The sequence below is a fragment of the Pogona vitticeps genome, chromosome 2, assembly GCF_051106095.1.
Source record: "Pogona vitticeps strain Pit_001003342236 chromosome 2, PviZW2.1, whole genome shotgun sequence".
Lineage (NCBI taxonomy): Eukaryota > Metazoa > Chordata > Lepidosauria > Squamata > Agamidae > Pogona > Pogona vitticeps.
Window position 1 is genome coordinate 285,640,676 of NC_135784.1, and position 16,538 is coordinate 285,657,213.

Sequence of the window (16,538 nt, forward strand, 5' to 3'; positions counted from 1 at the left end):
GAGTTAATTTAAAAAAGAATCCCTCTGTAAACAGACTCCTTAAGAAGGTATTCCTTGCAATATTCCTGGATAATTATGAACATGTTAATATGACATTCTCAACTGTGATAAAACTGATTAGATGGGGATATTCTGCTGCAAGGCTGATGATGACATTTGAAGACCTAACCAACTTTCATCCTCATTACTTGAGCAATACCTCTTCCTGTATACGACTCTTCAAAGATTTAGATGTGATGATAAAGCCATCCTCTGTATACCATGACTAGGAGCCACATACTGGATAAAATCCAGTAACATAAAGTTATGCCACAGAAGCCTGATTATGTCATCTTCTGTGGCTACAGTTTGTTAAAAATTTCCTATTTCTCCTTGCTCCCATCCCACAAGATTCCTTGGCTGCCTTAGGATTATTTTGGTCCTTAGAAAGTCTTTGAGGGCAGCAGGATTGGGATGGAGGAAGCCTTAAGTGTCCAAATATTGCTACCAGCAAGATTAGTGGCAATGATTTTCAGACATTAAAGACTCCCACTGTCCCCAAAGATTTCCTCAGGACCAAAGGAACCCTGAGGGAGCCCAGGATACTGGGGACGAGACAGGAAACTTTTTATTAACAAAATACAACTGTGACTGATGACATCATCAGGCTTACAGTATAACATTACACTACTGGGTTTCAGCCTGAATGTGCAGCTGCAAAGAGGCCTTCTGAGCAGTGACATCAGTTGTTGAATTCCCTTCTCCTTCAAGGTTCAGCTAGTGCTAATACAGGCCTGTGTTCAGCCTTGTTAAAACTTCCAATTTCACTTAAGCTTTGAGTCTCAATGATCACAATCTGGCTTTAGTTTGTAGAGTGTGGGTTTTAATTTTTGAGAATGTAGAATTGTGCAGAGTTCTGTAATTACCAGAAACAAAAGGGCTGAAAATGATTGCCATCAGTGTGTGGAGGAGGAGGAAAACTGCATGGAGGGGGGCAGAGTTGTGCAGGCACACACCTTGCAAGGAACCTTGGTTTTAAGAGGTTTTTATTGATTTTACTCCATCTAGAGAACATCACAGATGTAAAATAGATTTTTTTAAAAAACAGACCTATAGAAGTCTTTGAAACTGACAAAAAAATTTTAAAATTCAAGACAACCAAGCTTTTTAAGAATGCAGGGTTCAATGGTATTCAACTGCTGTGGTACATGTGGTAGGCACTGCCTTGTTTCTACAGGACATGGGACAACAATCTGTTCTGAATTCCCCTGCTCCTAAGTTCCACTGACAAAGTTATACAAACATAAGCTCTTCTTTATTTCAACATCATAAGAGGAAGGTGAATTATCCCAACTATAGTTTTTCCAACTACAGGCATTGTATATTTTTCTACTCCACTACCTTAAAAATCAAAGCAAGATGATTGGAATGTTTCTCTGCGTTCCAGGGAGGTTTAGCACAAGCCATTTCTATTATAGCACAACCAACACTCCACACATCACAACTCCTTCCATATTGTTGGCCTCTCAGCACCTAAGAAAGAAAGTAGTAACTGTAACCTCCATTCATTTTCTATTTTTACACATACTTCAAGAAGCATTCCTTGTTAAAAAGCTATCAGATTAAACAACATTTCCTTATGAGATCTACTGAAGATACAAAGTCGTGATAGAATTTGTTCAGCCTAATAACCCATGTGAAAACACCAGTAAATATGAAACATGTAAATATGACATTTTAACAGGGGTGTGTAAACTTTTTATATCCATTGTAGGTAGGTAGGTTGATATGGCTATCATGAGATGTAACTTGATAGCATGGAAATAAAAATTAGGATACATTGGTGTGCTTGTATTATTATAACAGTATTTCTGACATCTTGCACCAAAGAGCAACATTACTCTCTTCTAGCTCTTATTCTTTAACCTTGGCTTATATATTGTCACAAACATGGCTGATCAGCTAGGCTGCAATGCCCGAAGATGAGAAAATTTAATAGCAGTATGGTACTTATGGAGAAGCTCCTTTACTTTTTCTGCCAGGAGCATGTGGCTACTATAGCAAAACATGGTAGGGGAAAAATTGGACACACAACTGATCAATGAGAAAGAAAAGCAATGCGTTTGTGCCACACTATTAGGACAAGCATATAAGGAGAGGTTAGACAAATTCTTTGAGGATAAGCCTATCAATGGCTATTAAGAGGCAGGTGTGACATCAAACACTAATTGCTAGCAAACAACAGCAGGAGACCACTGCTTCCTCATTTTTTTCCGGTTAGCTACTTATAAATATTCTGATAGCTGCCTGAGATTTAAAAAAGTTGATGGATGTGTTGGGCCTTTGGTTTAGTTCATCTGGTCTCTGCTCATGTTCACAAATTTGCCACCCCATTAGTGTAGCTAGAAGATAAAGCATTTTTTTAAAGGGCAGGCAGGGCAAAAATCTTTCTCTTGGTTGAATGGCATAGCACATCTAGTTGAGCCAAGCAGTTAAAACAGGAATAATCACACAGTACATCATTTTCACAAAATTGCACAAATAACTATCTACCTCAGGTGCCATAAATGCAATGGTCCCCAACAATTGTCCTTGAAACTCTCCAGCACCAGTTCCTTTAGACGCCAACCTAGCTGCAGCTCCAAAATCAGCAATTCTTAATCTGTGGCCCGTGCTGTCAATTAGCAAATTGGCACCTGTCATAAGAAAATAAATGGTGATTTACATGTTTACCAGAAACTCAAATGGCTATAGAACCCAATATTGAAAACTTGAACACATTCCTTCACTGCACACCAACAATCTTGATTAAGGTTTAAGCAGTGCAGAAACTGAAGTCAAAACTAGAGATGGGGGTATTCATATACGAATACCCCCGCATAGCTGGATGCGACAAGGGTCTAGCCCCCTGGGGCTGGACCGTCCACTCACCCATCTGCTGCCGGCACCGGCTCTGGCTCTCCCTTCCAATCGTTCCGGAGCTCCTGATTGACTATCCACTCCTGAGAAAAGGAGGGAAGACAAGTCCCCCTGCCAGGCTGATGAGTGGATAGCTGACCAGGAGCTCCGGAATGACTGGAAGGGAGAATGGAGCTGGTACCAGCGGCAGATGGGTAAGTCTTGTCCAGCTGTGCGAGGGGGCTTGTATTTGTATACGAATACCCCCATCTCTAGTCAAAACTTCCAGAAATGGGTGTCTCCACAAAAAAATGGAAAATCAGTCATTTACTCAGAAGCTCCATTCCAACTTGGTGTGAAAGAGGCAGAATAAAAAATGGGTTCTACCCTGGAATAAGAAGGATCAAACGAACAAGATCTTTTCCTTTGGCACATCCTCCCTTCCAGTTCTATCCATTTATTTATATTTATTTCATTAACTTATTTACCACCCCATTTGTGTGATACACTATTCTGGGCAGTTTAACAGCATAATAGAATAAAAATAATTCATAACAAAAACCAATAATGAAATCATAAAATAAATACAAAACTACATCAGTATCAGACCACAATAGTGCAGTATTTCCATATGAAAAGTGGCAGGTCATGAGGCGGAGAAAATTCAGGCCAGGTTGCATTCAAAGGCATCTCTGAAGAACAGCATCTTCAGCAACCTCTTAAAAGTGGGAAGCGGGGCGCCAGGCACTGCTTGACTAAGAACCAAACGCTGGTGCCACTGCTGAGAAGGCCTGGCTTTTCGTTAATGTTTTCCTGGCCTCTTTCAACATGACCACCTGGAGGATCATTGCCTGTGAGAATTTGGTGGTGTGGGTTGCTGACCTTGGGAAAAGATGCTTTGACAAGTAACAAGGTCCCAAACCATTAAGGGCTTTGTAGGTGAATATCATAACCTTGAGGTTGACTCCGGACATCACTGGTAACCAGCACAGGTGAGCCACTACTGGGGAGATGCGATTGAATTTATTTACACCCACCACTAGCTTGGCAACTACATTCTAAATCTCCTACACTTTCTGGGTGAACCTCAAGGGAAGCCCTTCATAGTGCAAGTGACAGTATTTGATCCTGGAGATCACCAACGCATGCATCAACATCCCAATATCCATACCAAGCATGAGACAAAATAGTGTTTAATAGGAAAAGAAAATTTAAAAACAGGATATTGTTTAAAAAGAAAAAGACCATATTCCTTCAAAAGGACAATGTAGAATCAAACAAAGGATGAAGGACTAAAAGAACTATATAGGATGGGCTTGGATCACTCCATGAAAGCCAAGAGTAATAAAACTCCACAGTATTTTTCTGTGGTATGTGTTAAATGATAGTACAGGCCACAGATACGTTCTCTGTTCCATACAAGGAGGCATCTGAAAACAGGACATATATAAGCCAGTCTTTCGGAAAGGGCAGAGCATACAATTAGAGGCAAAATTTTAGGAAAGAAAGACTACTTATTAGAACATCTTCCATCCAAATGTTACTTCTACTTTTTTGTAAGTCTCCAACTTTAAAGTACTGGACAAAGATGCTGCATACATCCAAACTATAACCAAACCAAACCAAACCACACCTTTAAAAAAAAGCTGAGGAAGGAACTGTAATAGTAAAATAAAGAGGAGAATCTGGATATTGTCAAAGAATAAGGCAATATGACATTGTGAGAAAGTAAATGCATATGCATAAGTAAATGCATATGCAAGGAATGAATAGAAAAGGAGGGCTATAGAGACCAATACTAAGGTGTAAGACCTTGCTCGTGTGATCCCTGCCTTTCCTCTGTGTGGGTAGGGAGCACCTATTTTGGGATGCCTCCTGGTACAAAATGAGCACTTTTCTCCCCAAAACTGAGAAAAATATCTGAACACTTCTGAACTTTGAAAACAAGCTAACAGTCAATAATGCTTCTCTTTATCTGAACAAATATTTTCCTTTGCTATAGTTTATCCACAAGAAGGAAAGGTTTTGTAGAAAAATCATAGCAACTTATATATTAGTACAAATATGAATGCACTCACACAACGACCAGCAACCTGTTCAATATTTTACATACGTGCAGAGCTCTAACTATAGAAGCTGCTGCAGTGATCTGGCAAAATGTTGACCACAGGCAACCAAGCATAGAAATAGAAGCTTGTCAAATTGCTGCTGCAGCCTCTGCACTTGGGGTTCTGCACACATGAATGCTGAATGGAATACTGTCCAATACATTTTTATAGAGATGGGCATGAAACAAACAAAAAAGCCAAAAAAAAACAAAAAAAAAAAAACGGGCTAGTTTGTTTCATAACCCAGTTTGGGGATCCCATTTTGCTGAAGCAAAAAGGAATGCTGAACTTTCTTCCCTTTGGTGTTTCATTTGTGTTGGCAAAAGGTGATGCCCATCTGCCCCCTTCCCACTGCCCCAGTTGCCTTTAACTATCTGCTCCTGCCACTGCCTCTGCAGGTGTCATGCTCAGAGGCAGTGGGCCAGGACTCAGCTGCTATGTCTGAGCATGAAACTGCCACCCAGCCGATAGGTGGCTATATGCTCAGAGGCAGAGCGTGGCTTCCCTGCCAGGAGCCCACTGTTGCCTCTAAATATGTGTCCACCTCGGCAGTGGCATGAGCAGCTAGCACCCCCCCCCGGCATGAACCAGAAAAACAAACCGCAAACTGGTATGTTTTTCTGGGGGTTCATGGTGGTCCATGGTTAGCCCTGAACCATCATGAACCACCAATTTTCCAATTTGTGCCCAGCTCTGGTTTTTAATACATTTTTCTTCTGCTTGTAATCCATTCTGGTACAGTGCACTATTTTTATCTAGCAAACATACACAAAGAAGGAGACAAAGAATCCTGGGCTTCTTGTGGCTTCTTTTTCTGGTTAGAGAAGCTTTCTGAACAAACAGTAGCTCTTGAGAACTACTGCTTCACTCTCATGTGGTCTGTACACGTGTGAAGTATGTATTCCCAAATCCTTCCCATTAGAGAGGCTGTTAAAAATACAACCTTGGTCCAACTCTAGTAATACTGCTCTTACCTTTGACATCTCTGTGGATGATCTGATTTTCATGAAGGTAAGCAAGGCCACGAAGCAACTGTTCTGTGTAATTTGCAACCACAGACTCTTTAAAGGCTCCATATTTACTTAATAAATGGGCAACAGATCCCCCTGGAAGAAGAAAGTATATTTCAGCTGACATTAACACTCCTCACAGAAAATTTATATTTTATTACCATTCTACAGCAATATCTTAAAAGAATTGTAAAAACCACTATGCGGTTAAGTGAGTACTTTTAAAGGTAAGTTTATAAATTCAGTTTTAGTTTCTCTCTCTGTCCCTTTACACAATTCTTTCATGACACACAACAATCTCTCTAATTATATCACTATTCACATATAGAACATATTTCTGTTTAAGAGTATGCCAACAAGCAGTCTTTGAGGTTGGATAATTTAAACATGCCAACTATGTATTTTAGTCTGGCCAGAATCTATTATTTATGTATACTGAAATTAACTGCACTGCCACGAACAGCAGCAGTGAACTACTGCTAGTTAAAGAGCTGCTACTTGTAGTCATTGCATCCCAGTTGCCTATCTTGGGAGTGGGGCCAGGAATACAAGTGTTGACTTCTTAACTAGTGGCAATTTACTGCTGTGATTTATAATGTTGCACTTAGACCAACAAAAATGATTAGTAAGATTCTGCCCATTGTAAAGTGTTTTGTTCAATTATAATTAAACTATTGCAGGTCCTAACTCTGACATTTAACACCTCATGCTACTCTTGTATTGAATACAGCTGCCCAGTCACACATGGCAGAAGAAGCCAGCTTTTCTGTTGCCTCCTTTCATGCACAATTCCTGGATATCTGCTTTAAATGTGCACATGCCCCTTCTGGGCATGTGACACATGGGCTTTGAAGAGAAGGGGGAGACTGAAGCAAAGGATGCAAATGTATTTTCTATGTAGGGAGCATAGTCTGTAACAGCCATGGTCAAGGGGGCCATATGTCCCCCTGGAGAGCCCTGGCATATTTGAAGGGGGGCCACATATCCATCTACTTCTGTTGTATCCTTAGCTGTGCACAGCCAAAGGTTTTCCTTGTTCGACAGGCCCCCCTGGAACCTGGGAAGAGCTCCTAAGAGGGCCATGGCCAAAAAAATGTTGAGAATGGCTGGTCAATAATATAAATCAACATTTAAATACATTATAATACATAATTAATTAATTAATCAACATTATAATACATAATTGCTTCCTAGATTGCATAATTTGATAACGAACAAAAGAAATATTTCCTACTAAATCTTTCAAATAAAACGTAGTATTCCTATCTTGAAATAGTGAAAAGCACTGAATAAAACAATTGTTCTTATATCTGAAGCACTGATTAGAATAACAAAATAAGTGGGGGCACTCAAATTCTGCTGTACATTCATCATATGTTTCCCCAACATATCTGGGACATAGGAATTAGAAGGAGTCATGAATGAATACAGAATTAGGAAGGCAAACTGGCTCTTTGCATGTGGAACATCTCAAAAAATTGGGAAAAATGATGATAAACTCTTTTGGATATGATCCATAGGTCTAAGTTTATTTTCTTTTTCCAATCACTCATGTCAGAAAACAGACTGCTCCAATAGTTTGTACATTCTAGAGATGAGCATGAATCACCAGTTCGGTGGTTTGTCCAGATTCGTTTACCAACCCAACAGATGTTCTGCAGTGCTTTGTCCAGCCCCCTCTGGTGAGTACCAACTGAGAAGTAGCGCCCCAGCTTCCCTGCCCCCCCTCCAAGCACTGCCTCTGAATGGGTGGGGCTTGTTTGGCCAGTAAATGCAATGCTCAACCGGCAGTTTGTGCCCATCTCTAGTATATACACATTTGCATCCTAACCCCTTTCTGGAGAAGATAATGATGGGAAGCTGTCTAGAAATTTGTCCTACTGTTCAGTTCTTACTTGATCCCTTTTTCATATTCTGATTTGCAGCTTCTGCTATTCACTCTCTTATCTGATCATCCTTCTGCATCTCAGCATCTTATATGACTCATGGTATCCACGACAGAACTTTTATTTGCATTGCTCATTTCCATAAAAAGAGATGTAATACCTAATTAAAAGCTTCTTCATGGGAACTGTAATTCTGCTGCTCTTTAGACTGTATAGAATGTGCCTCCCAAACAAATACAGTGGTGCCTCGCTTAACGATTGCCTCGTTTAGCTATTAATTCGCATAACGATGTGTTTTTTAAGAAAATAATATGCACCGTATAACGATGTTTCCTATGGGCGATTTTCGCTTAGCAAAGTTTGGGACCATGCTTCGCATAACGAATGAGATTTTAGGTCCCCTGCTTCACTTAACGATGTTTCTTTTTTCAATTAAAAAGGTGTCTTAGAAGGGTCAAAAACGGTTCTAAATGCTTGGATTCGTTAGAGGACCCCCTAAGTCATGTGCAAACCTGATTTGGCTTTGATCTGACTTTTCATTAATTTATGGTTAATTTTTTTTTCCGGCCCATAGGAACCAATGGACCTGTCAAAATCTGACAGCTCCATGCTTTCCTATGGGGGAGAAAACAATTCGCCATAAATTAACGAAAGTTCAGATCAAAGCCAAATCAGGTTTGCACACGACTTAGGGGGTCCTCTAACGAATCCAAGCATTTAGAACAGTTGCTGTGTCTTCATTAATTTTTTGTGAATTTTTTCTTCCCCCATAGGAAATAATGGAGCTGTCAGATTTTGACAGCTGTCAAAAGTTGGGGGGAAAAAATTCACCATTAATTAACGAAAAGTCAGATCAAAGCCAAATTAACTTTTGCATCCGTTTTAGAGGGTGCAGAATCTAATCCAAGCATTTAAAACCATTTTTGACCCTTTTATGACACACTTAATTTTGCAAAAATTGACTTCGCAAAGCCATTGAAATGTATTGAGTCAGCTACAATACATTCCAATGGAGGAAACATTGTATCGTTTAACGATGTTTCCTATGGGTTTTTTCGCTTAAGGACGGCAATCCGTGCCTATTGGAACGGATTAACCGGTTTCCAATGCATTCCTATGGAAAATGGTGTTTCGCATAACGATGTTTCACATAACGTTTTTTTTTTAACCAATTAAAATCCTTATGCGAGGCACCACTGTACAATGCCCAGATAACACCACAGCAACTTCCCTCTTGGATCCTAAACAATATGAAGTAGGCCCAAAACAAGGCCCTGCTGTACATGTGAAATATAGATGTCTGTAGGTGTGCATCTATGGGCTGGAACTCCCAGAATTCTGCTGGGGGAATTATTGGAGAATTCCCAGAGCTGGAATAATAATACTTCAAAGAGCATGGCATATCCCTATGACATGTTTTGCATGCAGCAGGTCCAACAGACAGTTTCATATGAGAGGAGGTAGTCACTGAGGATCTCTAGAACCAAATTATTTAAGATGAAGAGTAGCATTTTGAAGCAAGTTCTCAGATAAACTGGTAACAAATAGAGGAGGTAGTCACTGAGGATCTCTAGAACCAAATTATTTAAGATGAAGAGTAGCATTTTGAAGCAAGTTCTGAAATAAACTGGTAACAAATAAAGTTGTTTTTAGTGGTGATATGATGTATTCTTCACAACTGGCCTCAATTATCTATGTGACTGATTGTGTACTGCACACTATTTTCAGAAGTTCTTCAACAAGAAAAAGGCAAGTAGAACAGTACAGTAATCTAGCTGGAATGGTTCTAACAGTCAGAAGCAGGGATTGTTAATCATGCAGATCAAGGTGGGAAGTAAGAGAGGACTGGTTTACTCTCTGATGATATAACAGGTTCACAGAAATCTGTTCTTATAACTCCCTTCTTTTATGTTTCCTGATGGTAGCATGGCTCTTAAAGTGTTCAGAAGCTTCAACTGATCAAATATGCAGCAGCTAAGCCAAGATCATATCACATCAATACTTAGCAACTGTTGTCAAGGCTCAACTTAAGGGGCTGGTTTTAATCTTTAAACCCCCAGACAATTTAGAGCTTGGCTATCCAAGGGACTGCCCATCTCATTAGCAGAACATCCTGGAAGATTGCTTATAGAGATACCATTGCCTGCAGAGACCCCTTTGTCAGGCATTTCAGGAAAGGACTTTCTCTTGACAGTTACGAATGCCCACTAATTTCTTAGCTTTTTGGAAAGACGTCAAGAAACCTTTTTTTCATCTTTTTAAAAATTTTTTCATTGCATTAGTTTTTTTACATTATTGTGGTTTTAATGGTTTATTAATAGTTTAGTTGTTGATGGTTTCACTTTTATACTTGATTTATTGTGTACCACAATGACGTCTTTTCAGAAAAAAATGACAGTAAAAATACTAATAGTGAATATTTTAAAAATCAACACGTCTTTCATGAGAGCTGGCAAAATAGTTCAAAAGTTCAAGGACAATACATACAAACAGACAGATTTGTAAATGTGAAGTCAGAAAGGGAAAAAGTGAAAGGGAAAGAGAAAGGGTGTTTTAGGGCAGTGGTCCCCAACCTTTTTGACACAACAGACTGGTTTAGTGTGCATGCGGGAGGGAAAGCAAGTGTGTGTGTATGCATGCGGGAGTATGTGCATGAATGGGAAGGGCGGTGCGTGCATGCATGGGGTGCATATGGGGGGGGTGCGTGCATCCCTGTGTATGTGCATGCGGGGGACGGGAGATCTGTCTCCGTAGCCTGGTCCTGCCAAGACCATGGACTGGTACCGGGCTGCAGACTGGAGGTTGGGGACCCCTGTTTTAGGGTATACACACCTGCCATCCATTCTATAAAGAGATTGTAGTTGCTCTTTTCACATGTAGCACCCAACATTCGGATGATATTGGGGTGATTCAGATGACTCATCATCCTTATCTCTTCCCTTAAGGCTTCTACCACCTCTTCCTGCTCAGATGATGTATTCCTGACATATGTCACCTGTATTATACATCACAAGATCAAGCTCTGCTTCAACATTTGCTTAAATAAGACAAGCTAATTTTCATGAGTTCAGGGCCATCAACTCCATTAGCAGGTTATGCAGTAAATGAAGATAAACACCATGAGAAGTACTCTGAAAGTGAGTCCTTTCTCCATTTACCCCATGTCAAGTTAATCTTCCTCTTCTTTTGTATACCTGTTGTAGGCAAATGTCTTTTGAACAAGATGTCTGTACCTAATTCCTTTTCCTCCCCTCAAGCATCTCTAGTCAGCCACTTCACGCAAGAAGGCAAAGCATTGCATGTGGATTGCATTTAGAAGAAGCATTTGTACCGTACCATAAAAAAACTGAATTAGATGCGGAATTACTCCTATTTATATAGCACATCCACTCAAATCAGAGATTTTAGTTATGACTAAGTAGAAAGAGGAGGGAAAATGTTTTATGTCCCAACTTTCCCTGAGATTGCTCAAGACTGAGTCAGTTTTGTTTATATCTTTGTCCCACAATCCAAGGCTTTCCCCACTGTTACGTTTTAAGTTGCTCAATGTGTGCCAAATAATGCACTCATGTATACAGGATCTTTATAAACAGGCATAAATAACAAATACATCTTAGGATATTAGATAGGGAAAGCCCTGTAGACACATGAAAATGGCTTTCTCTGAAGACAGAAAAGAAACAGGATGAACAGTCATACTCAGCAACAGAATTATCCAATATAAATATTAATATCAAAAGAGATTTCACAACAAGCACACAGAAGAAAAAGCCAGGTATATTTTGAAAATGAAAAAAATTCTTCCCCAAGTTATCAAATTAATTTGACTAAGGACACTCTAGATCTCTGTATTTGTTCATTCTTATTTTATTTTCCAATGAATAATTATAAAATATTCACCAAAGAGTAAACTTTACCTGTTTCACTGCCATTAATGTCCCAGTTCCAACATCCTGAGCTTGAAAACATGAAGAAAATGCACCGAGACCAATCTGTTGTCCTTTAAGCCATTCCGCATCCTCCCTATAATGGTGCTTTGCTTTGGTATGCCCAGGCAGGGTCTCTGGTGTCTGCAAGTGAAATAAACAGTTACTGCTCTCTGAAACCATAACATATACACTGTTGTCCAAGAAAAGGATAAACATGTTTTCTAAACAAAGTCAGAAATAATAAGTCTTTCAGAACGCATAAACTGTATGCAGTGCTCCTACCAGCATAACAATCTGAACAAACATTGACTATCCGTTTATAGGATTTGGCTCATTTAAAAAAACAAATAAAGCTAGTTTTAATTTTCAAACTGCATATTTAATAAAATATCTCATGTTTAGTAAGCTCAACAGAAAAGTTATTCTATTCTATACATTTTCCTTTTGTGTCTGTAGCCAGTGCAGACAATATAACAATAGCTCTGCCTCAAGCAAAAGATGGAGAGTGGGGATAGCCAGTAAGTAGAAGGACACATCTGCAGAAATTAATTAGAGACAAGAACATAAGAGCAAGCCCCACAGGATCAGACCAAGGTCCTCTCTAGTCAAGCATTCTGTTCTCACAACAGCTAATCCGACACCTCCGGGAAGCTCATTCAGAGAACAAGATGCCACTAACATTCTCCTAATATCTGGCATTCAGAGATATACTGACCGTAACAGAAATATGCAGCCACTATGACCAACAACCATGAACAATGACCTCTCAGCAAACTGTAACATAACAATTTCAAACAATACATCTGCATCTCTACTGTCACTATACAGTTTAGAACTGACAGTATGTGTGAATTTACATGGCTTTGTTTGTACAAGTAGTGTGTTTGATCCCCTCTTACTAGCTGTGGGAGTGTTTTGCTCTGTGCTTTGTTTCTTGCATCAAGCAAATGAAGGCAGTTCCCCTTCTGTTGTTTCTTTCTCATGAACTAAGCCAAAGAGGCAAGCCAACAACTAATGAACGACAAACTAAATAAAAGCAGCAGCAGCAAAAGTGGTTCATCCTTCTTTCCGTACTCATTTCAGCAACAGGCATTTCTATTAAAATATTTGGATGCCAGCTTAAAACAATTGCCAATAGATGCTAATTTGTTTCCTGAAATTCAAAAATCAGTGATTTTGCAAACATGTCATCTTACCCATGTATCTGTAGGGTTTGACTCCTAATTTTTAAACTTAACCTTTGAGTCCACCGTCTGCACCAGCAATATTGAGAAACATGTAGCATACTACTCCTACTACCTGGAGTCTTTCTTTGGTTTATTGGAAGAGAAACAGTAGACAAGGAAAGTGGCCCACATTTGCACAACTGGATAAACAAACGCAAAGCTCTGTGATCTGTTCAGCCACTCCAGCTGCAAGTGGGAGTGATCGAGCAACATGCACTAGGATACTTGTTGGGCATGAGAGGTCCCTGACTTGTTATGTGAACTAGGGCTGTATGTGATTTCGCTTCAACATCAGAAGTGACTTGATGGCACATAACAAAAAAACCAACAGCATACTATATCCTTGTACTGAAATAACCTAATTTAATTATGCAGGCAAAATTAAATTGCATAATTAAATTGCAAACCACCCAGAGAGTGCTTTAAGTGCCATGAGGATGGTATATACAGTAAGTGGCACAATTTGCTTTGCTTTCTGCTTTGATTATAAGTTGCAAGGCTTGTCACTGTTAGACGAAATGTGAAACAGCTTTAGAATCTATTTTTATTTTGTGCATTTATATTAGTTCTTCTATGCAGAAACCATGAATTTGCAAGAAAGGAGCACTCTCATGGCCACCCTAATTTAACAACAACAACAACAAAAAACAATTGCTCATTATTTTTACTTATTTATTTTTTTACCATCACATCTTTTTCTACTATCATATGCAGGTAATAAATTCTTTTGATATCTCTTATAGCCATTTATTTCCTATTCCGCTACAAAAAATAACATTTGATAAGCAACGTCACTCTACTTTTGTTTTCAATGACAAGAGAAAAACACAGAACCTATTTGCAAGGATAGACCAACATCTGTTTTCTCCTAGTTAAAAACCAGGAATGTAATGTATGTAGCAAACAGAACAGTTAAATTATTTTTACTTTCATTATGATTTTGACATCCCTTCTTACTTTTGAAGTAGGTAAACTCATAAAGAATTAAATGTACACCACTTCCTGTCTCCTCCTCCTCCTCTGTCTTTTCTAACCCTCAAATTGTTAACGTCGCTTTCTTGGGCTGTTTGCTCAAGCCTTCAGACATGGGTCTTCTATCACGTTAGGACAGATTTTTTCTATCTAATGTTCTTCTAAATAAACCTAGTAACCTCCGTTTAAACATAACCTTCTACCTGGTTTATTGCTCCAGAAACAAACTATAAGGTAAGTTTAAAAGAGGAGCACTGTTGCTGCTTCCTGTGCTAAATAGGAGATCTAACCGTCTTCCCACAAACTTAACAGTCTGAATAAAAATGTACAACACTATTAGACTCCGACTGGTAGCTGATTATGTTCCATCTGAACAGTATTATCTCAGAGGACAAAATGTTTCACCTGATCACTAAAACACACAAGAGAAATGCACTGTGCAACAACGTTTGTATATAGCCTAAGAAAATAAAAAGTCATGAACTCACATCCTGCTGAATAATTATGACATCTTCACCATTTTCAACCTGCAATTGAGGAATTACTGGAAGGGCATCCTGAGATGCTGACATTGCCATGGCAATAGCCAAAGCTTCCTCTTCTTCAGCTTCCATCTTCTCCTTGCATTTCTGATTATGATTTACATCATCTTTGTATGTGTTGTCATTTTCTGCACGTTCGGGAGACAAAACTGCCACTTCAGACTTGAATGTGACTGTTCCATCACTAGCTGGCATTGATGCTTCAAGTAAGTCCTCCATACTGGAATTGAGCTCTGTATTAATATCCAGTTGACTATGTTTCTCCTCTACTGGGGTGAACACAGTTTCTTCACTTGGTATAATGGCACTATTACTACTACTACTACTACTACCACCACCATCACATTGTGACAGATCATTTAAATTAAGTGTCATGCTATTTTTGGAGACTTCGCCCTGTTTGTTCATGTCACATGGGGTAGGTCGAGATGGCTTTGGCCGGTGTATATGATTGAATGGTAGAGGCCTGGCCTGTGTAAAAACTGGAGAAAGTTTTTCTGAGTCTTTAGGTCCAACAGAGTGTATCTGAAGATAAAGCTTCCGTTGCATTTGAGGAGAAACTGAAGGTATTTTGCAGGGAACATATCCCTGAGGTCTGTGTTTAGAAATATCTGTTCCTGTGGGCACAGGAGGAATCGCTGGGGAAGGCAAAATTGGGAACACTGATTGGGAATGACAAGATGAAAGAGAAGAGTTCAAGCACTGACCAGGAGGTCTGCCTTTTGTCTGAATGGCTAGCTTTGGTTGCTCCATTGTTCCTGAAGAGGCAGGAAGCGCTAAGGAAATACCAGCCACTGTGTCAGAAATGTCCTCAGGACTGGCCATCAGTTTTTCATCACCCAGAACTTTCCCATTTTTCCCTGATAACTGGATTGTGTTATTTGGAGTGTTGGACTCGGATGACTCTGGAGAATTATCAGGAACCAGAGGCTGCACAAACTCACGTCTTTGTTCACTGGACTGCATCTCTTCCATACCTAACTGGATGGCTTCTGCAATTTCCATTTCATCTGCAATAGCCATCAACCGTCGGCGCATTCTTGTATGATGTGTTGAACTCGTCACACTCAACATTTCTAACAGTTTTATAAACACATGGGGCACTCTTGCAACCATTCTGGCAGCACTTAAAAATACCCTCCGTGACAATTTGCCAACCATTGAATGGGAATTATCAATGGATTGTAGGGCGAAGCTCAACAGTGACAGCAGCTTCTTGTACCTGCAAGTAAATACAGAGCAAGGTTTATGTCAATTAGTCACTACAAAAGTGTAATGTAAAAATAAAGCAGCAAGTCAATGTTGCAAGCAAAGCTTCCCCAAATATGTTTTTAACTCCTTTGAACCAACCAAATTCCAGCACTAGAGCAGTATTTTAAAAGATCAGTATTTTAAATTTAAAAAGAGCAGTATTTCCTGAAATAATACCTGTCTACCACAGTGTCGGCCTGTAAGACATCCCCACTAACAATGTGGGGATAAAATTCACCAGGAAACTCCAACAGCAGTCTATCTATAAGACAAAGACGTCCAAGCAGTGCTTGCCAGTTGCTTGATTCAGGTTGTGTTCCAAGGATGCAATGCAAGACAAAATCAATGCCTCCAATGCCAATGGAACCTACCAATAAAGAAAGAATGAAAGAAAAGTATTTTAACAGAGAACACACGTAATCCAAAATGGATTATACATAGTCAGACCATCAGTTAGGTTTTTACAATTAAGTCATTATTTCTGTTGCTGCAAACTGCAGCTTGTCTTATTCAGAATCCTCAGTTACTTCTTACCAGTACTAGATACTTTCCTGTGTCACTAAACAGAACATTTCCACCCCATCCGTTTATACTAAAACACAACACAAATACAGTGGTGCCTCGCTTAGCGACATTAATCCGTTCCGGAAAAAACATCACTAAGCGATTTTTAAAACCCCATAGAAACGCATTAAAATATGTTTAATGTGTTCCTATGGGCTTAAAAACTTACCTTT

General features: G+C 39.4%; 1 protein-coding gene across 2 annotated transcripts in view; it reads right to left on the reverse strand.

Moving 5' to 3' along the window:
- Window positions 1–16,538, reverse strand: part of MAP3K1 (mitogen-activated protein kinase kinase kinase 1) — an 84,415-nt gene that overhangs the window by 3,375 nt on the left and 64,502 nt on the right. For both annotated transcript variants that reach the window (XM_072992739.2, XM_078384425.1), the window contains exons 13-19: window positions 15,979–16,168; window positions 14,497–15,772; window positions 11,799–11,951; window positions 10,714–10,876; window positions 5,960–6,091; window positions 2,533–2,675; window positions 1,381–1,512 (exon numbers count right to left, since the gene is read on the reverse strand). In XM_072992739.2, the coding sequence (XP_072848840.2) occupies window positions 1,381–1,512; window positions 2,533–2,675; window positions 5,960–6,091; window positions 10,714–10,876; window positions 11,799–11,951; window positions 14,497–15,772; window positions 15,979–16,168 (2,189 nt within the window). The remainder of the gene's footprint in view (window positions 1–1,380; window positions 1,513–2,532; window positions 2,676–5,959; window positions 6,092–10,713; window positions 10,877–11,798; window positions 11,952–14,496; window positions 15,773–15,978; window positions 16,169–16,538) is intronic.